The following is a 21613-nucleotide window of genomic DNA, read 5'->3' as shown; positions in this document are numbered from 1 at the left end:
GCTTTAAAATGAAAATATTTTTATTATTTTCACAATAATAAACTTATATTTTTTTAAACATTGTAACAAATACTCAATATTAGTTTTTTATTTAAATATTTTTTCAATTCTTAAATTATAATAATTTTAAAATAAGACGGAATGACATTTTTGTACTAATTTTTGAGTATATTAAAATGTTATTTTATTATACAGTATTGTTAAATAAATAATTTCATTAACTAACTTTGTGTCGATAATTGTCGGTAACAGATTTCCAATGTTATCAAGCAGTGACTGCTTGCGTAAAATTGGCTTCACGAACAACTACACCCCCTAGGTAGCATCTTTACAAACTAAGCCAGGAATTTTTTTAGCTTTTCGGGTTCATTCGTGAGAAGCGCGGGCTGACGTTTAAGTTGCATCTTGGAAGCCACGCGCTGCGCATGTATCTCAAAGCTTCCTTCCGTATAGGTTCGTTTAAGTATTTATTACGCACTTTCTCCGCAATATTTGGAGCGAATATTACGCGTGTTTATTAGTTGTTGTGTTTTCATGAATTGTGCTAAAATATTATTGTGACATTTTGTTTTTATTTATTTTCTAAATTTTTAGAGTTAACTTAAGTACAAAAGGTAAGCAATAGCTTTATTTATCCTTTTTTTATTTATGTAAACTTCATCATAAAAAAGAGTTCTAGTTCTAAATTATTAAAAGTAAAAAACAACTTGATATAAACATTTTCTCTCATACCATAAAAATACAAAGAAAAAAGACCAGTTAAGAACGGAAAATTCTGAGCATAAAAAAGTTTAGCGCTTAAGAATTTTCTTACGGTCTATGGATGCGAAAAAGCAACAGAAAGGACGTAAGGGATTATAAGTAGTACCGCAGGTACAAAATCTACCTGAAGAATCTTGAATTTTAAGAAAGAACGACCGGTACGCAGTTATTCAGATTCATTTGACGGCTAAACATACTACGATGTATAACAAAAACTATTGGCTACCTGACCGATTTGCACCTGCATCTTTACAATTTAGCTAAGACCGTGTCATCGCGTCACGTCTTACGTCCACTAAACTTTGACATGAAAATATATAACTGACACATTCCAACGTGAACCTAAAAGAAAAATATAAATGGGTTATTTTGGTTTCAAAGGTCCAGTTTAGGATTAGAAAAAACCCCTGGAGATACTAAACAGGTAGATGGAATAATATTTTCCTTCGCATCATAGTTCATCCCTAAATCGTAGCTGATTGATTATCAAACCAAATGAAGCTTCACTCTAGAGTATGTAATAAAAATGAGTTAGCATGTTTTAAATTTAGATTATATTTACTTGAGTACTGGCGCCCTGTTTTTTGAGCCAGGGGTGGTAGCCTCTACATGCTCATTTCGACAGCTGTGTTGGAGCAACAATGGTTTTTGTCAAGCACCCCGTTGAGTTGATCGAATGAGCCCACTGAGTGACCCTCCTGATAAATCCAAGCCACTAGACTCGATACACCACCGTATGTACCACTGTTATCCCGCCGTAATGAAAGAATATAAGTTTAAAAAAAAAGTGTAATCTTTGCTGTTAATTATTGATGAAGGTAATGTACCAGTGGAAAGGTTTAAATCGTATGTGTACGATGGATGCTAATGGGAGTTAAGCTAGGGAAAGAGGGGTAAATTATAAAAGCGGCTTTTGATTTGAATTAAAGACGTGCAGGATAAGAATATAGTGACATCGTGGGAAGTGCAACGCATTTTTGCTAGGGGAGAGGAGATTTTCTCTCGTGCGGGACATTTGAATCATTTTTATTCGAATGCACTTTTAGTCAGACGGTTAATGCGGGATGACGAATCGATGGGTGAGAGGGTAGCTGGTATGAAATTTCTTCGGTCTGGTTATTTGGATGAAATAGGGAAAAATATATAAATACAAATGTACTAGGGTAAACGACAAATGTTACTCGATAATCTTTCATTGTTGCTTTTATCATTTTTTTCATTTTTCATGTTTTAGTTTTATTTCTTTGTAATTCTATACAGTTTTTGATACGTTTTTAAACTCAGTTATTTTTCATTCAGTTGGTTGGAGACACTTGTCTATTTTTTATCTTTCCAGTCGATTTTACTAGACAATTCTCCAAAGTGACCATATTAAAGTTATAAGAATATAAACTTTTGATATGATGTATTTGTAGGGTTTATCAATTGTGAACGTACAGGCAGAACTTTCAGGATTAATTATTCAATAGAATTGATCTACAGTGCATATTAAACTTGCTTGAAATATCACTTAGTCTGTCTTTTGTGAGAGAAACAAGTTCTAGAGTTATCCATCTTTGTAGATAATTTTTCAAAGAGACTCACGAAGGTTATATGAACTTCAGTATATGTTTTTATCTTGACGTTATTCCGCGTTAAAAAAACGTCTCTTTTACTTTTTTTCTTGCCTCTTGCAGACGACTTTGTAAAAAAATTAAAGAAAAATACGCTTGAAAATATTCTAAGGAAGTACTTGACAAAAAATTTTTAAAACTTTATTTATTCAATGAAGTTTGCTTGAATTATGTACTCCAATGAGTAGATCATTAAATGTATATTCAAAATTTATCCAGACAAAATTTTTTTAAATAATTTTATCTTAATGAATTATGAACATAATAAATAAATTAATGATAAATGATAGCAAATGTTTTGTAGAAAAAGTTTAATAATACTTTTTGATAAATTGAATAGAGCATTCTAGAAAAATATTGAATGACAAATGAGAGAATTTTTTTTTAACATCCATCAGGATATCAATTTAGTTATATTGAAAGTAGGTAAGTAAATACGTCAAGTTAAACAATACTTTTGTTGTTAGTTTGACCAAATATAAAACAAAAGCATTTTTCATTAGATTATCGCATCATACATTCATTGATTTAAATGGATATTGGCAGTACAACAGAAACGTTAAAAGCTTCTATTGAAAATTAAAAAAATAATTGACAAAAGAATTATTTGTTACACGAATATAAGACATCATAACAATAAAACCGACTATGACTTTACTTGAATTATTATCATTATAATTTTAATTAATTATCTCGCAACATCTACATCCTAAGTAAATGAAAAAATATTTTAGTATTATTAAGCAAACTTCATCACGCACGATAATTAATAATACTTGTCTAATATTTTTTTTTCATGCAATAAAAATAAAAGCACAATGGAGATAATCAATAATTTCTTTTCTTTTATTTTCAGAACAACTCTGAGAAAAAATGAGGAACTTAGCCAAGCTGATAATTGCTCTGCAATTATGTATTTATAGCAGCTTTTCATTTCCATCTAGTCAGTTGTCTGTACAGACGATTAGTAATATTTCACCGAAGCACAAAGGGAAGAAAACCTCTGAACTTAACATATGTAACTTGGAGCAACGACAAGCCCCCATGTATTGTTACTGTAATCATGATGAGATTGGTACTGCCACAGATGCCAATTGCCTTATTTTGGAGACGTTAAAATCTGATGATTTGATATGGGGTTACTTTAATAGTCAATCTGCTATTGAAAAATTATCACTGACAGTACGAGTAGGAGGAAATATGAGCCATGTACCGAGTAAAACTATTAGATTATTACCTAATTTGAAAGTTATTAATATCCAGTATGCGAATATTGAAGAAGTTGCTGAGAAAGCATTCTCAGATTTACCAAGCATTACTGTAATTAATATCGCTCGATGTGGGATTATAAATCTCAAAAAACATTCCTTCGTCAATATTAGTAAAGTTGATGTTATTAATCTTGATGACAATCACATCGTAGAAATAAACAGGTAAAATATTTATTTTTATTTATTATTTTTTGATCAGTATAAGTTAAAAAATTTTTTTGTGATGAATGTGCACAAAAAAAAAAATTAATGGGAAAATTTAAGCTGAAATATTTTTTTATTAAATTATCAAAAACCATTGCACATAAAATGCAGTAACTTGGAATTATTTCATACATTCATCAATTTTATTCAATAATTTTTTATAAATTGATGAATTATTTAATTGAAAGCAAAAAAACTGTTCCATTAAAGATTAATTGAAATGAAAATAAATTGATAAATGAATAAAATTCAATCAATCATTTGCAATTAATTAAGTTTAATATATAAATTAAATAAATTGATTTAATTACTTACTCTCATGTAAATAGTATATAAAATTTATGTAAATATGTTGTAAAAAAATATGATTCTTAGAAATTAATTTAAAATGAATCGTAAAGAATATGTCTGATAAGCAAAGCCTTTGATCTGGAAATATATTCTTTTAATCAGATTATTTTTTAATTGAAATAAATGTCATACATTTTTTTATAATATGCTTGACTAAATATAATTTCATTAAAAAATTTGTAATTAAATGGAACAAAGGTTATGATTATTTTATAAATTTTTAATTTATTATTAATTATTATTTTGACTACTGAAAGCAATAGATTCGTTTCCAATAAAAAAAACTAACGTTTATTTTCATGAACACGAATTGATTGATTCAGCTTAAATGTAATCAAGTTTAATGCATCGATTGAGCTGCGGTTGAGGCCTCAACAGGCAGTCTATAAAAAAGCTCTCGATACTTCAATTTACTATCATCAACTTTCATTTGCCTTTTTAAAATAAAAATAACAAAAATAAAATAACATGATATTTGTTCACATTTATAAATATCTCGTCAAAATTACGTACATGTTCAATTATGATATCTTCAGCTGAAAAATTATTAGAAAATTTCCAATTTTAATTGACAATTCAATCAAACAAATGATTTGATTATTGGAGACATACTTTCATCAAATTTACTCTTCAAAATGTCTATCTTATATTCGAATAAATTTACTTTGGAATTAATTTAATTAAAATAATTTCAATATTCTAAGAGGTCATCTACCTTGATGAAATATCTCGTAAAAGTTCTTTTACAAAAATATCACAAAAAACTACCAAAAAATGAATATAAAATTCCCTTATTTTTTCATCTTAACAAAAAAACAGATTTTTTTATTTATGTAAGCGGTAACTGACTAACCAGAATCCGATACAAATGAGAGAATAGAAACTTCCGATATGTCAATTCTAGAAATCGTTCGGTGTATTCTTTTGGGAGCATTCATTGAAATGTTTCTAAGGTGAATAGTTCAGTATATATTATATGAGCCTTCAAAGAAGTTTGGATAATTTTAACCATGACAGCATATAAATTGTAAAAAAAAAAATGACTACTATTAACGCCTCAGTAGCTGTGAAAAAAACTAGAGATTAAAGCTTCAATAAATTTTTTTTAGGGAGGTCTTTGTCCATCTTCCGGTGTTGAAGAAGCTCTTTATAAACCGTAACAATATTACGTTCCTTCATGATCGAGCGTTCAAGCATTTAACTTCTCTTCAAGAACTCGAGCTAAGTGACAACAACATCTCAGTAATTACTACAGATAATTTCAATGGATTGAAATCACTGATAAGATTGATACTGAGGTCGAATAAAATCTCTATGATAGGAGATAGCACATTTGTTGAGATGCCGGAGTTGAGGGAGTTGGAACTGGATGGAAATATGATTGAATATATTTCGGTAAATGCCTTTGACAAGATGAGGAATCTACGAAAATTGTCACTAAGTGACAATAAGCTGACTCAGCTGGAGGCAGATGTTTTTGCTGGTGCTACGGCCATCAATTTTCTGGATCTCCGAAATAATTCTTTGGTCACAATGACCTTTGACAACATCAAACCTATTGTAACAAACTTTTACGGTGATACCGGCTACTTGTATCTTGAAGGTAAGTTGTTGAGGTTTATTTTACCCAATAATTTTGATATTATGAATTGTATGTTTATTCTTACTTGCATCTGTTTTTATTCATAACCATGAGTACATATAGAACCGGCACGTAAACCAGTCCCCAAAGTGGACCCCATACGATGCAGCAAGTCCAACAGAGAACAATAACCCGTTGATTTTACATTTACGTAGAGGGATCGAATTCACAAACCCTTTTCCGCATATTTTTTCTCCCACCCTACTCCTATTCCTTTCACTTTGATTCACATTCTCGTAGGATGTAGAAGCTACTATATTATATATACTCAACCTTGCATCTCTCAATACAATTGGATCTTCTGCCTTTTGTATATTTTTTTTTACTAAACATCTCGTTGGGGCTGAATCAAAATATTTGAGATTTTATATTTAATGTCGAACAATGTCAGAAGTTATTGATAATAATAATATGTTTTATTTACTTTTTTTAAAAAAAAATGATAAGAAAAACAATGCACATTTTGTGCTGTCAAAATGTAATCCAATTTCTGTTGATTAACTTTTCAATCGATTCAGGTTTATTGTTTTTTATTTTACAAAAAAAAAGATAATATTTTACTGTCATGTTATATGATCGGTACAATAATTTAATTTTGATTAAAACAAATAATTTTCTGTTTAATAAAGAAAAAAATCAAGTTAAATTGTTCTATCAATGGTATCATAAAGTTTTCAAAAATTTCAAAATAATTCATACTTTATTATATTCACAATTCTCTATTGGAATTCATAAATATTGAAATTATCCATTTGGATGAATAATAACAAAAAATTTAGAGATAGATGGATAAAATAATTAACTATTTGCATAATTTACTTTCAAGAATTTAATTAAGGTAATGATATCATAAAAATATTCCAATCAATTAAAATATGAATTTTTCATTTATAAATTGCATATTTATTCTACTTCGATTGATAGAAGTGATTAAAGTTGCTCCAAAAATTTTTGACGAAAATAATGTTCCGATTAAGCATGCTTAATACTTCAAATGAAGGGTTAAAATGTCCCACATTGTCTCCATGACTCTCCAAGTAGATCAATTATCTATAATTATATGACTGAAATGTTATGATTAAAACAATTTCCAATTCTACCCTTCAAGTGCATTACTTACACTGTTATCCAGCGGACAGTAAGCATTATGAACCTGTGGAAATATATATAATCCATGCATAATAACGAAAGAGAAAATGGAACGTAATAGAGGGTTAAAAATTCTTTTTATTCAGAGTTTATTATTTTTTCTAAAATTACATCACTTGGTACTGCAGGATATAATTTGACAGAAAGTGAACTTGTTTGCAACAGGAGAGGGTGAACTTTCACGAAGCTCCATCGCGTAGTAGGCGTGCCCCTATATTAGGTTTTAATCATTTAGGGGATGAAATTTCAGGGTCGGAGGCGTGGTAGTCTGCTTCCCTACCGGGAACACCCCTTCCTGTCTGCTTTTGCTTGGTCTGTCTATCTTTTCCAATCCCCATAGCCACTTTTAAGTCGCCAAAGGCATTCTATTTCATTTTATCTTTCTCATTAAACAATCAAACAAATCGTTTTCCTCATACAAGCTTCTAATGCGTTGCAAAAACGTGGACACCACTGTCAAGATATTTTTATGTGTGCCACTTTGACCATCAACAACAAACCATCTGAATAAAAAGCCGGAGACCACCTGGCTGTTCGTTCTGAGGTCACAATGACGTCCGGTGCTGATGCCGTTTGCTATTTACCTGAATGAGTATTCGAGGAAAAAAGGTTTCTCCTCAATTTTTTTTTCCAATTTCTCCCTCTTTTCTTGTATTTCTACATACATACTGTATAAAAGAACCTCTCGTGTAGCTTCTATAGCCTGCAAGGCGTAAAGACTGCCGAGCTCTGATGCGTCCTCACTGCCATTCGCCATATAAATTTCTAAGAGCCTCAGGCCAGTATTACGTAGGGAAGCTTACGCAGGAAATATCTAGCCCGCAAGGGTGCAACGCATTGCTTACATATATAATAAAATAGGATTCATTCAACCAATTGTCAATTATACGCAACATTTTTCTTTATTTTATTCATTTTCATTAATATTTCCAGTTATTGTTTAATTATTTTATTTGATTCAATAGTAAAATAAATCTAAATAAAATTCGACACAGAAATGACGGTATCTTTTCATTCAGTTTCCAAGGTAGCTATGGAGATAGATGCGATGAAAGAAAATTAATTCTATCATAAGAAAATAAAATATTCCAGGAAAAATGTTACTATCTATTTTCTCTTGTTTACTAAATATTATTTGAAGGAATGATTTATGTGAAAAAACCTCTAAATTTATAATATTTAAATTTTGTTTCGTTTTTAGATAAATTAATGACATTAAAATTTGTTTTTTCATCAATTATTTTAAAAAGATTTAATAACAATTTCATAAATAAATTTGTTTTTAATTTAATTTATTTATTAACCAGTATTGTTATATTTCTTCTATAATAAAATATCAATAATCACCAGAATATCATGACATGGATATTTAATCAATTCTAAAAATGAAGTAGATAGAGCTATACCACTTTTCACCATTTTACATTAATTCGTATATTATTTTTCAGTAGATATTTAAATATTATAATTTGCATTTCTATATTTAATTTAAAAAAAATTTATTTCGCTGAAACTCACGGTGTATGGTAAAGTACACAGAGTGAAAATGGAATAATTTCAACAGATCTTCATGTTTTATTCTCATCTCCCTATACTGTTGACCACTACGACCACACTAACACCCTTTAAAAAATAACATCTCCAATCTAAAATCTTGTCCACTTTTCTCCTCAAACCTTCGAGATCGCACTTATGTACACTTCACTTTTATGGAGTACTACTTCAGCTTTTTCAAATATTGATTTGCTTTAATTCATATCAAACAAAAAAAAACATAAATTAATAGCTAGTTTACGGTGCCATTTGTAAATATACTTATTTTTTACTTACTTCGAAATAAAAACCATTTTTCATATCAGATAATAAATGGAAATATCGAAAAATGGTGCATTCATTCCATATGATACTTTTTGGAGCTTAGACATTTTTTTTTTTGTTAAATATGAAATACAGTTCGCAGTAGATAAAAAATTTAAACATTGATCGTAAAATTTTCAACCTTTCATTCTTTCAATATGTACAATTCAGTATAATAGTAAATGCAAGTTTGCAATGCTAATCAATTTATTCATTATTCATTACAATTAATATTTACTTATTATCTGACATTCGTGTCGAAATGATTCATTAATTAATTTTTTGAATAATTATTTAGAAGTAAACTTTCAATTGAAATTAACAAATTAATTTAAAATTAATAATTTAAAATTAAACTAAATATAATTCCAATATTATTCACTAGTCTAATAATAGAAATAAAAATAAAAAAATTGTGACCTAAGTTAAGAAGACAAAAATTTTCCATGTATTGGAAGTCACAATGAATATAAGAGCACATACGGTTCGACATATTTGGATGAATAATGAATTGACACAAGCAATTTCATTCGTACACATATACAGCCAACAAGTTGCAACTTTAAAGAGCAAAAAAAAAACAAATAAAAAATATCCTGAAGTAAAATAAAAATTTTCATAGTTTAATATTAGCATGAAAACTGGAAAACTCTGAGAGTAATACATAAATTTATTTGATATTAATATCGAATTATTTCCATTTCAGATAATAAACTAATTTGCGATTGCAACCTGGCATGGATAGAAGGATTGAAAAATGAAACAATCAACCAGAAATTAAAGGATTCTCTTGATTTCTTGACATGTTTCCGCGAAGCTAAAAATATAAGCACTCACACTGACGCTAAAGAAGTTAAAACTGGAACGGCTGGAGGAAGTACTGGTGAGAATTATACACTTAGATACGTATACGAACAAGACTATATATGATAGTGATTAACGAGAGAATAATTCATGTGTATTCTAGGGGAAATTCTCGACGTCAATAAGTCGAGGGAAAGACATCACGTACAGCATGAGACAGCCAGCTACATGGACGACAATAATAAAAGCGACAACGATTATTACGAAGATTACCCAGACTCACCATCGAAGACAAACAATGCCAAGGTATTGATAAACAATTATTTTTCTCTTACATATACTCATGAACACACTCCAACCACACAGAAAAGAGAAATATACTCTAAATGGATAGAAGGAGAACAAACGTTAACTTCTCGTTGGCTAATATTTACTTTTTTAGCTCTTCAGTAAATTAATTTAATTGGAAAGAAAGTTTTTTTACCCAAGATTAAGATTAATTTAAAAAATAATCCAAAAAAAGTTACATTTATTGAAGACATTGAATGAAATCATCTTTTCACCTAAAAGAATGTTTTTTTTTTTTACTTTTTTCGTTAACATCAATAGGTAACGGTATTATAGAAAAAATATAAACGAAAAATTCTTGAATTGTTTCTATTCATAGCTCCAGTTAGTTGATGGAAGAATGGGATATATAAAACATCTCTTTGAGCTGAAGCTAGAGAAACTCCCGTGTCCGGAACAATCGAGGGATGATCCATTGGCCTCTGAGCAACCCTCGAATCGTCGGGAAAATGCAGCTGTCGCCTCAGAAGCTTCTACCCATATACAACACGTAGTCACGATAGGTCAATGGCTCCTTCTTTTTGCTCCGTTGCTTCTTGTGTAAAATATGCTTTTTCATCTTCAATGAATCATCAATCGTGCATCAATCTCTGCACAAATAATGCCAAATAAACTTAAAGTATAATCAAGGAAAATAATGATGAAAAAAATGAGAACATAATAATCATTAAAGTTGCTTGATTTTCTAAGAGCAATTTATTTTCATTGCTCAATCTGATATCATTTCTGTGCTTGAGTGATTGTCATTATTGATTAAATTATCTTAATGAATTATGAATGTAAAGTATCGACCAGTGCATTTAGTATTTTCACTTGGCCAGTGCCATATTAATAATTAAGATCATTCATTCAATCTGTCCTGGACTCCAAGGTAGACTAAAGAAATTAATAGTTAATCTATTGCCAATTAACTCTTTTTTGCCATTTGTACATCAATATTTTATAGTAATTTAAAATCATTCATTATAATTATTATTAGATAAATCACTGAAGAATGTTGAAGTACAATATTCACTTTAATATAAATGATTATAATATAATAATTTGAATACTCTAATGACTTTCGGGTGAAATCTTTGATAATTGTTATCAGTCGCTTCTTGACAATGTAGCTTCAAGATAAATTTCGCTATATTTAGTCATTATAATAATTGTTATTTAATAATAATAATAATTGTATTTAAATTCTTTTATTTATTTTAGAGTCAAATGTAAAATTATTAAACAAATCTTAGCGACTAATAATTGTCTCGAAATGTCGTTAAGGTATTCAATATCAAATGATAGTTATTATTGTAATATTTCACAACCTAATATATATATATATACATATATACATATATATATATAATTTTTCTATACGATTAATCTAAAGTAACATAAATAAATAAATTAATTTAAATATCGTACATTCAATAATTTTTAATTTTCATTACTTTTAGTATTTTATTTATAATTGACTATGTAATTTAAGAATAAAGAAATTAATTATTTAAAAATGAATTATTCAAATAAACCTCACAATGAGTTAATTTTTTAGCTAGAAAAAAGACTAGCCTTCATTTTACATCTAATAAACAGAATTTTTCTGCTAATAAATATCTATTTTTTTCATCATAAGTAAAAAATTAACTGATAAAATATTAATTTGCATTTGAATGTTGTAAAAATACCAAGAAAGAATGCTTTATTTATGATGAGCTGAATTTTATTTATGCACAGAAATATTCTTACTTGTATGCAGTAGAATCGAGACTAGTCACTTTTGGTGCCTATCTGTAGTAAAAAATTCTATCAATACAGATTATTTAATAATTCTCCTTGAATTACTGAACGGAATTAGAATAGCTTATAATTTTTAAAAAAAATAATGTATCTATTGATAAAAGTGTAATGATTTTTCAATAAGCTATTAATTTTTATTAAATAAAAAATTGTTAAAAGAAACAAATCTTCAAATTTGATTACAATTTAGAAGGTATGTCAAAATTATTCATTTAAATTAAATAAGTTAAAGAAGAATGAAAAGTTTCTCCTTTCATAAATTTATAATTAAATTAGTTATAAATGTCTAAGATGATGAATTATAAAATAAATCGATCGTTAGAGTAGTAGCAGATGTCGATATTTCTCTTTGAAATATCCTGCACAAAAGACATCCATGTTCAGTGATCAATGTTCGCGTGTCATAGACAAGTTCTCATCAGGACCACTTGGAATGAATCAAAATTAGTTCACAGCCAATAAAACTGAATATAAAATTCCATTTGTCATATCTATAAATCATTTAATATTATATCAATAAAGAGATTCTGTTAAAATTCAAAAGATATTTTGTCATTACTCAATAAAATTTTTAAATATAAAATATTTTTTATGACAAGGACAAAATAAATATGGATAAGTAGTTATGAATACATGACGTCGAGCAAGCAAAGTGCATTAGTGAGGGACAACGAGCTTGATCGTGCATCGGAAGTATCGGTATTAAGAGGATCGCGTATATCCGCTTGAGTAATTTTCTCAAAGAGCTGTCTAGTACAGATGATGATACGATATCAAAGCTGATTTAGAAGTGGGTTTACACGATTGAAATAGATTCTGATTGTCTTCTTCAGTGATAAATCATCAAAAAGTAACTATTATTTGTATAAGTGTGTCTTCCTTTTTAACAGTCACAAAAAGTAAATTATTGAAAGTGGATAACATTAGGAAACAATTATGTTCGGATGGTCAGAAAAGAGCCAGGTGCTGCGTCTTATCGCTATTGAAGTCATTCTGATGGTACTGATGGGATTATTCACAGCCTATGGACCCGAGGTGTCACCACGAAATGTGACGGTCAAGGCTACTTCTGAAGCATCAAATAAAATTCAAAAAGACACATCTGTCTATCCAAGTAAGTATAGTACCACTACTAACCGAGATATTTTTAAAAATCATTTTATAGACTTTGAATGAGAGTAAGATGAGTTAAAAAGTGTTCACTCGATTGTTGGATCAGATATGAAAACGAATGCAAATTGTCTTGAGAGATCTTGAGGTCTTGAGTTATTTGTTGAAGAGAAGTAGTAAAAATTTATTCAGTCTCCTATAATAAAAGGCCGAGAGTATTGTAGAGATACTTGAGTTTGCAATATGACGACTAGCCTTGCTCTTGGGATAATCCTTTGTTTCCTTCAAGGGTTTCTAGTCTGTGGCTTTTTAGCAACCTTTGATTATGCACCCGAAGCAAATGCTTCCCGTAGTGAGAATAGTTTTTCGGCGCATTTAAATGGAAAAATTGTTTCATTGCCACTCAATTATCCACGTGAGTTACTTATATTTTTTCTTCCATTAATAGTGAATACAAATTGTTGAATGAATGAAAATATTATTCAATTGGATAAAAATTGACAACATTTATTATAACACTTTTTTTTGTAATTTTTGATTTAATAACTTAGTTATATAGTTAAAAAGCTGATGAAAAATTCACATCTTTAAAAGTAAGTTTCAGGTTTTGTTGAGTGAATCAATAAACTACTAGAGTTAAATAAAACTTCACTTGTAAAAATAGTAGCTTAGTTGGTGTAAATTGGTGGCATGTTAGTGACGAGATCATAATGACTCATTTAGTTAGATCTTATTCGACCCAATATCATAACGTCTATTATAGGTACTAGTTACTTATGTCTATATAGTCTACATTAACGAGATGTGGTATTTCTTTTGTCAACAATGAACTCGAAATGAAAGGTCATTAGAGTTTAAAAAAACTTTGTAAAGAAGAATTTATTGTGAATAATAATAACATTATAAAACCAACACAAAATTCATTTTAATAATTAAATAACAAAAATAACTTATTCAGAGAATATTCTAAAATTTAATTAAAATATTTATTCATTAAAAAATTTTTAATCTGTTTTTTTCTTTGCTTATAAAAAAAACTTCTGACATCCAGACCTTTATGAATGAGCTTATGATTAATCTACTATTGTATATCTTAATTAAGTGTATCAAGACATCCACGTCATGATATGGATTGGATTCGGCTTCCTAATGACTTTTCCTAAACGATATGGGCAGAGCGCAGTTGGATTAACATTTCTGGTTGGCGCCATACTCGTTCAAGTAGCTTTGCTCTTTGATGGAGTCGTCAATGTTAGCAAGAACGGGAAGGCTCCCCTATCTTTAATAGGGTAAATTTCTTTAAACATAAATAAAACTAAATCCTTATAATAAATTATTAAGAGACAAGAATGATGTATTAATCGATAATTAAACAGACAAATAAAACTCAAGAACAGAAACGTTAGCAGTTTAATAAATAATTCTTCTTTATGTAGACTTTTGAATGCTGATGTAGCAGTTGCAGCCCCTTTAATTTCTATGGGGGCGGTTCTGGGTAAAACTACCTATATGCAACTTATCTTTATGGGTATCGTCGAACTTGCAATGTACACGGTCAATAAATACATTGGCGAGTATTATTTTATGGTATGTATGTTTTCTTTACAACTGTCATAGTCATTCGCTCCCTTATTATTATTGATTTTTCTCAAATTTCACAGGCAGTTGATACTGGAGGGAGCATGTTCGTTCACGTCTTTGGAGCTTATTTTGGATTGGCTGTGAGTTTTGCTTTTGGGATGAAAGAGAAACCTAAAGCGCATCATCTAGAAGGGTCTACGTATCAATCTGATATTTTTGCTATGATTGGTAACAATATTTACGAATAATTCATTGCATCATCTTCAATAACAAACTAATATGATCTTAATCCATATTTAATCGACGAATGAAATCTTTTATGGACAGGAACAATTTTTCTATGGCTCTTCTGGCCTTCCTTCAATAGTGCCACTCTTCAAGGCGATGACCAACAACGAGCCATCATAAATACATTACTTGCAATAGTTGCAAGTTGTGTGATGTCCTTTGCTATTTCAGCTCTCGTATCTAATCAAAATAAATTCAACATGGTCCACATTCAAAATTCAACACTGGCGGGCGGTGTGGCCATTGGGACTGCTGCAGGTGAAATTTATGATTTTTCAAACTCAACTATAATCAATTATTTAGAGAAGTTAATACACAATTCATACTGACAAGGATTAATTAATCGATAAATTTAATACTCAAGTTTCTCTTTGAATTGCCATTGATGAATTTAGAACATAATCCTCTTTTGAAAATTTATTCATCAATCAGTAAGTTTATTAACATTCAATGTTTCTTATTTTAATCATTGTTTATTGTTAAATTTTAGGAATGATGTGTCAACCAATTGGAGCATTAGTTTTAGGTGGATTAGCCGGTGTTTTGAGTGTTCTTGGATACAAATATCTCACTGTAAGCTATCGATTAAAATTGTTGTTACTATTATTGAGTAATCATAAATTTAATTAAAGTAGATGAAGGAAGATATTTCTTATTGATGACTTTTCTAGCCACTAATCCAAAAACGACTAAGAATTCATGACACGTGCGGAGTACATAACTTGCATGGAATGCCGGGAGTAATTGCTGGAATTTTTGGTGCTTTGATGGCAGGCATAGCTACTGAAGACATGTACAATGATTCAATATACCAGGTTTAAACTTTCAAATTTTTAATATTTTCAAAATTTTTTTTTGTTATATAAATATGTTATTATAAATATCTTGTTTAACAGTACAATAGTTTCAATAAGTTGATATTTAAAGTTAAAAAGGAAAAATCAAAATCTTAATTTGACAGATATTTCCTGCGCGAGCTCCCAGTTCAGGTGGAAGGCTGATTGAATTAAGAGATAATTTAGGAATATGTGCTGGTCTTGATCGAACTGGTGGTCAACAAGCTGTTTATCAATTAGCTGCACTTGCTGTAACTCTTGCAAATGCTATAGTATCCGGTTTAATTACAGGTAAAGTGATTTTGACTTATTAACTATGGAGAAATTGAATCAAATTGTTTCTACGTACGTAAAAAATTTATATTAATTAGTATTTTTTATAGGAATAATTTTACGTATGGATATTTGTGGAATTGTAACGGAAGACGAAAAATTTAACGATAATTTCCATTGGGAACTTGAAGATGATGCTGAACAAGAAATTTCCCATAAACCTCGAGAAAGTAATATAACAAGAGTTGAACAAATTGTAATGAGTAATATGTAAAATTTATCCCTTCTCAATAATAATTCGTATATTGAAATTTTGGTTCAGTTTTGTTGAAATAATTACAATTTATGATACTGCGGAAGTCTTATATAAATATAGTTATATCAATAAATATTTACAAACAAATCTATTGCTTGGTTATTTGTTTCAAATTTAATGATTCAAAAATTTTTTGCCACAAATTTTATGGATTTAATTGTAAATTTATTTCATGAGCGCATGAACCACAGCCTTAGCATTGAGTGTTTTTAAATCTGTATAAGTTTGACCTGTTCCGACAAAGACAATTGGCTGGCCTGTGATGTAAGTCATGGAAATAGCTGCACCAACCTACGTTAATACAAGGAAAAAAAAATGAATAAAAACATCTAGAAGTTTAGTTTTACTTTGAAGTTTTGAAATAATTTTTAATTAAATACTAACCTTGTCGTCAATCGTATCAAACTTTGTTAAAACAATTCCGTCGATAATTCGAGGATTTTCAGAGTTGCTATAGTCTTCTAAAGCTCGGTTGAATTTCACTAACTGATCAACAGCCTCATTCCCTACTAAAGCCTCGCCCACAAATAAAACGAGGTCTGGTTCGTTAACTTTTATCAACTTAGCAAGAGCACGCATCAAAGGTTCATTGTCTTGCATTCTTCCAGCGGTATCTATTAAAACAATATCAAATCTTGAATCTCTTGCGTAACGAATTGCTTCCATAGCAATACCAGCTGCATCTTTCCCGTATCCCTTCTCATATAATTCAACCATAGTGAGGTTTCCATGTTTTTCTGGTGGATGTAATGCATTTAAATGACGCATATGAGTACGCAGCTGTTCGACTGCACCAGCTCTGTAATTTTAATTGACTTTAATAATCTTTCTGTGTTTTACTTCACGTTTATCAAGAAATTTGGTATTAATAAGATTTTTTAAATTAAAATCAACAATAAATACTAACCGGAATGTATCACAAGCTGCAATTAAAACACGGAAATTATTTTCTATCAACCAGAAGCAAATTTTAGCCAAATTGGTTGATTTGCCAACACCATTAACCCCACAAAAAGACATTACGTATGGTCTTTTATTTTTTTTAGCTTCATAAGCATCTCTTAATATATCAACTCTTCGTTTCGGTGATAAAATTTGTACTAATGATTCAGTTAAAGTAGATTTTACAGTGCTTGCCACACTTTCAAATGTACCAAGAACTTTTCCTTCAAGTTTGGTACGTACTGAATTACAAAGGTTAATTGCAATTTCAGCAGCAACATTTTTTGAAATTAAATGATCTTTCATCTTATCAAGAATGGGATTCAAATCTTCTGATTTTAATTGTTTATTACCAACCAAACCTTTCAACATTGAAAACATTCCTCCAGCTGATTTATTAGCTTGAGTTTTATTTTTTACAGGAGCCTGTTCTATTTCATCTTCTGAGTCGCTTTCAACTTCTATATCACGAATGGCTCCTTTCATTTGTCCAATAAGAGCAGTATTAGCTTGTATTTGCTCATTAGACTCTGAAGGCTTGTCTTTTGTTCGTTCTAAATTGGGTAAATCTTTGTTTGTACCACCAAGTTCCCAAACTCGCGGCTTCTTTCCAGCTTTCTCTTCTTTAGGACTTTTTTGTTTTTCAGATTTTTTCTTGATAGTATTCAATTTCTGCGCGAGCTTCATACGGTTTACAATCAAAGTATCAGAATTATCATTTTCTTTTTCATTATTTACCATACCGTCTATTCCATTACTTGTTTGGTGTTCTTGAAATTCCACTGAAATCAGTCACGAACCATATTCATTACTCTTATCTATTTATTACTACTTAATCATTTGAAAAAATATTAGATACAATTATTACTTACATTCAATGTCGCCGTTATCAGTAACTCCTTTTTTCTTTTTGTTTGACTGCTGTTGTTGTTTTTTATTATCTTTATCATCTTTTCTTTCAATCATGCTAGCAACAGTCTTTTTTGACTTCATACTCTCATCGAATGTTCGCATTCGTTTTGGTAATTTAGCTTGCTGTTTACCCCATTGTTCAGCAGCAGCTAAAGTACATTTAAAATTATCATCAAAGCTATAATTAAAGCATAATTGAGCTTTTTCTAATTGATTCTTAAATTTATCTCTGAATTCTAAATGAATATCATTTAAAAATTTATCTACGTAGGATAATTGTAGTATTTTTTGATAAGCCACAACAAAAACAAGTTCAAACTCATTGTCGAGCTTATATTGCAGACGAAGTGATTCATATTCAAAAGAATTAACCCCTGTACGTTCCTGTAAATTATAAAAAAAATTGTGTTCTTAGTTAAGATGGTATTAAGTAATTCTAAAAATATTTACATATACTTGAAAAAAATTTTTCCAATGTATTCAATAATCAGTATCCTTATAAATATTTAATAATTCAAATGACAAGCAAATTTCAAGTCATCCAAACCTACTCTACACATATGTTTAATCAAATTAACGTGCTGTCTAACCTAAAAACTCTTATGAATTCATAGTAACATACAAATAATACCTTATGTAAATCTGTAATAAAGTTATAAGATTTTTATACTAAAAAAATATGGTATAAATATCAAATAATTTATTACCTGCAGTATGACACTTCTAATAAGTGCATTTACACTAGGTGTAAATACTTGTGAAGTACTTTGAAAACACCACAAAACAATCCCACCTTTACTAAATATAGTAAATAAATCTAACATTATGATAACAATAAATTTTTAATCTTCTATTAAAATGTTTTTAATTCGTTTTATTTTTCTTATGTATTATTTTTTGATTATTGGAGCTAACCTACAGCTGTTACACTTTATGTGTATTAAATGTCTTGTGTGTTGTCTTTCTCCTACATCCATATGTTTTTTGTACACGTCATATTCCCGGAAGAGGAATTGAGTCATCAAAAAGCGCGCGTACGTTCATTTTAATTTAAATGATTCAAATTTTCTTACATAATAATAAATTTTTTACTAAGAAGGATTTTTTGTATCCAACAACTTGAGAAATATTTTTATGTTTTAGAAAAATATTGATATATTTTTATATATTATATAACAAAATCAAAATAATTACTTTATATTTTTGTTTTGTAAAAATGAAACTCTTATAATACCGTTTAATAATTCTATTCAACTCGATTTCACTCAGAATATTATTAAACTCTTACATAAAGTATTTTTTATGTAGGAGTTAAGTAGTATCATTATCTAATCATGATTGAAGTAATAATTAATAAAATTATAAAAACTTTTATCCTAGGAGGACTTTTCGAATCATTGCACCACTGACAACCTCTTCTTCAGTGTCAGAAGGTCCAATACATTTACTACTGCATAAATATTCAAGAAGAGGTAAACGATATTTTCCACAAAAGTCAACAAATTTAATATGCTCAACTCTGTTATCAAAAAAAACTCCTAAAAAAAATAAATTCCATAGAGTTAATTATCTCGCTACATAATACACAAGAAGAAAGTGGTTATTATATTTTTCAAAATATTACCTTGACATTTTGGATTGACACAACGGTGTCCACTGTTGAGATAATCAATTAGAGTTCTCGGTAAATTTCCATTCTCGTAACTAATATTAATAGTTTTTATCACACGTGCCGAAATTTCAAGTAACGAAGGTGGATTATGGGTCATATCTGTTACAAATCTTACAACTAATGGATTGTCACGTAACGAAAGCTGCAACAATAGATATCATTACTCTGTAATGTTTCTTTTTTAAGTTTTGTGCATTAATTATATGAAATAAAAAAAAATTATTTACTTCTGTTAAGCCTTTCAATGTGATAATTTCTGTGGGTAAAGTTCTTAAGCGATTTTTATGAAGCAACAAGGATTTGAGGTTTTTCAAATTTGCTATAGAAGAAGGCAAATTTTCTAACATATTATCACATAATATTAAAGCACTTAAAGATGTTAATCCTCCAAGACTAGCAGGAACTTCAGTCAATTTATTTCCACCCATTGAAAGTATTTTTAATTTGTGCATTTTCCATATGTCTTTGCTTATTTCTGTAATACTATTTCCACCAAGATACAAATATTTCAATTCACTTAATGGAACAATCTGTTCGGGAAATTCTGTCAATCTGTTGCCACTTAAATTTAATTCTCGTAATATAGGAAAATTATCAAATGTCTTTGGTAAAGATTCATTGGTTAAACAATTTTGCTTTGCAATGAGACAAGTTAATGGACAATCACCAATGAAATCTGGTAAAGAAGTAAGATTACAATGAGAGATATCTAATGTATGAAGATTGGTAAATTTCGTTATAGTTTGTGGAACTTTTTCAATCCGATTTTGATGAATTAAAATAATTTCTATCTTCTTAGCATCTTTTGTTTCTTTGTTCAGGTGCTGATCCAAGAGTTTTAAATCCAACATCAAGTACGATAAATCTAGAGTTTTTGACCCAGAATCTGAATCACTTGAGTCTGATGTATAATTTTCCATTTTTTACAATATTGTCCTATATTATTGAGCTAAAAATATAATAATAATTTATTTAGAATAAAATAATATAAATACTAATTTACATGAAATATAATTATGACTTGTAAAATTTTTATCGATAAATTTTTATTGTCTGCAATAATGAAAAGTCATTGTAGAAAATGTTGTTATCAAAAAACCTGAATCAAAAATAAGAAAATTTTAACATTTTTGATAAAAAATATGATTTACCTGATCTTGAAATTTTTTTCATTTAATTTTCCTTAATAAAAATTTTTCAATAAACATTAAATAACTGGAAATCACCAATTTATTTATAAAATATACAACTCTCCATAAATTTTGAATTGATGTAACCACATTATATCTCAAACACGAAGTCTCACTGAATAAAAGACTATTGCCAGAGAGCTTTATTTTTATCCAAGTCGTCTTATCAATTATAAGAATCTTTGCAGTAACGACATCACTTCAATTTCAACGTTATTTCATTTTTTTCTTTATAAGTATGAAAACGTCATCGTTGAATTGAGGTTATGTGAAGTTATTTTAAGAAAAAAATCCAACTTTTTACTGGATAATCATGAATGCAATATATAATTATAACTTTATAATTAATAAAATGTATTTTTAATATATATTCCTATTATAAAATCGACTAACAGTATAGTTACCTAAATATGTAAACTTATCGTTATTATCTTTTATTCATCAAAACTTCACGGTGTTTTTTGATCACTCGATTTGAAAGGTCAAATTTTACAATAAACATTTTAATTGATTAAAATAGCTGTGATCATAATACCAATAATAATTATAGTAATGAATATTTATGATGAAAAACCTTCACTTCAAATAAATTGCAAAGAATTTTTTCTAATAAAAATTATTCATTGATTTATTGCAACATTACTACCATAGTCTTATCAATTAATATGGACGTACATCTTTTTATACTTCAAAGTTTGCTAAAAATT

General features: G+C 28.8%; 4 protein-coding genes across 9 annotated transcripts in view; 2 read left to right on the top strand and 2 right to left on the bottom strand.

Annotated features, from left to right (window-relative positions):
• Positions 1 to 11063, top strand: part of Con (Connectin) — a 57384-nt gene extending 46321 nt beyond the window's left edge. For 2 of the 3 annotated variants that reach the window (XM_035091226.1, XM_035091225.1), the window contains 5 exons: positions 3232 to 3808; positions 5311 to 5804; positions 9556 to 9732; positions 9817 to 9959; positions 10321 to 11063. In XM_035091226.1, the coding sequence (XP_034947117.1) occupies positions 3249 to 3808; positions 5311 to 5804; positions 9556 to 9732; positions 9817 to 9959; positions 10321 to 10545 (1599 nt within the window). In that variant the 5' untranslated portion in view covers positions 3232 to 3248 and the 3' untranslated portion in view covers positions 10546 to 11063. Of the gene's footprint in view, positions 1 to 411; positions 615 to 3231; positions 3809 to 5310; positions 5805 to 9555; positions 9733 to 9816; positions 9960 to 10320 lie in introns of those variants that run through there. The other variant, XM_035091224.1, reaches the window with a different exon arrangement.
• A 1403-nt stretch (positions 11064 to 12466) lies between these two features.
• Rh50 (Rhesus blood group-associated glycoprotein Rh50) lies at positions 12467 to 16179 on the top strand. 2 transcript variants are annotated; one of them, XM_035090782.1, is made up of 9 exons: positions 12467 to 12900; positions 13999 to 14185; positions 14333 to 14483; positions 14558 to 14705; positions 14805 to 15023; positions 15256 to 15338; positions 15437 to 15580; positions 15727 to 15892; positions 15985 to 16179. In XM_035090782.1, exons 1-9 carry the CDS (start codon positions 12723 to 12725, stop codon positions 16146 to 16148), a joined length of 1440 nt encoding a protein of 479 aa, XP_034946673.1. In that variant the 5' UTR covers positions 12467 to 12722; the 3' UTR covers positions 16149 to 16179. The 2 variants fall into 2 exon arrangements, with proteins under 2 accessions (XP_034946673.1, XP_034946674.1); XM_035090783.1 differs by lacking the exon at positions 12467 to 12900 and adding an exon at positions 13127 to 13311.
• On the bottom strand, positions 15582 to 18904 carry SrpRalpha (signal recognition particle receptor alpha). Its single transcript, XM_035090781.1, has 5 exons — positions 18752 to 18904; positions 18005 to 18428; positions 17098 to 17914; positions 16575 to 16989; positions 15582 to 16481 (listed from the first exon to the last, which is right to left on the bottom strand). The coding sequence occupies exons 1-5, from the start codon at positions 18866 to 18868 to the stop codon at positions 16356 to 16358; spliced, it is 1899 nt and encodes a 632-aa protein (XP_034946672.1). The 5' UTR covers positions 18869 to 18904; the 3' UTR covers positions 15582 to 16355.
• LOC118071586 (leucine-rich repeat-containing protein 58) lies at positions 18902 to 21489 on the bottom strand. 3 transcript variants are annotated; one of them, XM_035090784.1, is made up of 5 exons: positions 21311 to 21487; positions 20868 to 21209; positions 19944 to 20665; positions 19669 to 19858; positions 18902 to 19582 (listed from the first exon to the last, which is right to left on the bottom strand). In XM_035090784.1, exons 3-5 carry the CDS (start codon positions 20634 to 20636, stop codon positions 19416 to 19418), a joined length of 1050 nt encoding a protein of 349 aa, XP_034946675.1. In that variant the 5' UTR covers positions 20637 to 20665; positions 20868 to 21209; positions 21311 to 21487; the 3' UTR covers positions 18902 to 19415. The 3 variants fall into 3 exon arrangements, with proteins under 3 accessions (XP_034946675.1, XP_034946678.1, XP_034946677.1); XM_035090787.1 differs by lacking the exon at positions 20868 to 21209 and having other exon boundaries at positions 21311 to 21489; XM_035090786.1 differs by lacking the exon at positions 21311 to 21487 and having other exon boundaries at positions 20868 to 21255.
• Between the last annotated feature and the right edge of the window lie 124 nt (positions 21490 to 21613).

The sequence above is a fragment of the Chelonus insularis genome, unplaced genomic scaffold (assembly GCF_013357705.1).
Source record: "Chelonus insularis isolate UGA/USDA-ARS -01 unplaced genomic scaffold, ASM1335770v1 contig_88_pilon, whole genome shotgun sequence".
NCBI lineage: Eukaryota > Metazoa > Arthropoda > Insecta > Hymenoptera > Braconidae > Chelonus > Chelonus insularis.
Note: the sequence above shows the minus strand (reverse complement) of the source record. Positions and strands in the feature narration are given on the sequence as shown.

Excerpts from the sequence above, each read along its gene's own strand:
- SrpRalpha (XM_035090781.1), bottom strand. The coding sequence starts at position 18,868 with ATGTTAGATTTATTTACTATATTTAGTAAAGGTGGGATTGTTTTGTGG. Across the intron at positions 17,915-18,004 it reads TGATAACGGCGACATTGAAT|TGGAATTTCAAGAACACCAA; the intron begins GTAAGTAATAAT and ends GACTGATTTCAG. Across the intron at positions 16,990-17,097 it reads GCAGCTTGTGATACATTCCG|AGCTGGTGCAGTCGAACAGC; the intron begins GTTAGTATTTAT and ends TTAAAATTACAG.
- LOC118071586 (XM_035090787.1), bottom strand. The coding sequence starts at position 20,636 with ATGGAAAATTATACATCAGACTCAAGTGATTCAGATTCTGGGTCAAAA. Across the intron at positions 19,859-19,943 it reads CATTGAAAGGCTTAACAGAA|CTTTCGTTACGTGACAATCC; the intron begins GTAAATAATTTT and ends CTATTGTTGCAG. Across the intron at positions 19,583-19,668 it reads TGTCAATCCAAAATGTCAAG|GAGTTTTTTTTGATAACAGA; the intron begins GTAATATTTTGA and ends TATTTTTTTTAG.
- Rh50 (XM_035090782.1), top strand. The coding sequence starts at position 12,723 with ATGTTCGGATGGTCAGAAAAGAGCCAGGTGCTGCGTCTTATCGCTATT. Across the intron at positions 12,901-13,998 it reads AGACACATCTGTCTATCCAA|TGTATCAAGACATCCACGTC; the intron begins GTAAGTATAGTA and ends ATCTTAATTAAG. Across the intron at positions 14,484-14,557 it reads TTGGCGAGTATTATTTTATG|GCAGTTGATACTGGAGGGAG; the intron begins GTATGTATGTTT and ends CAAATTTCACAG.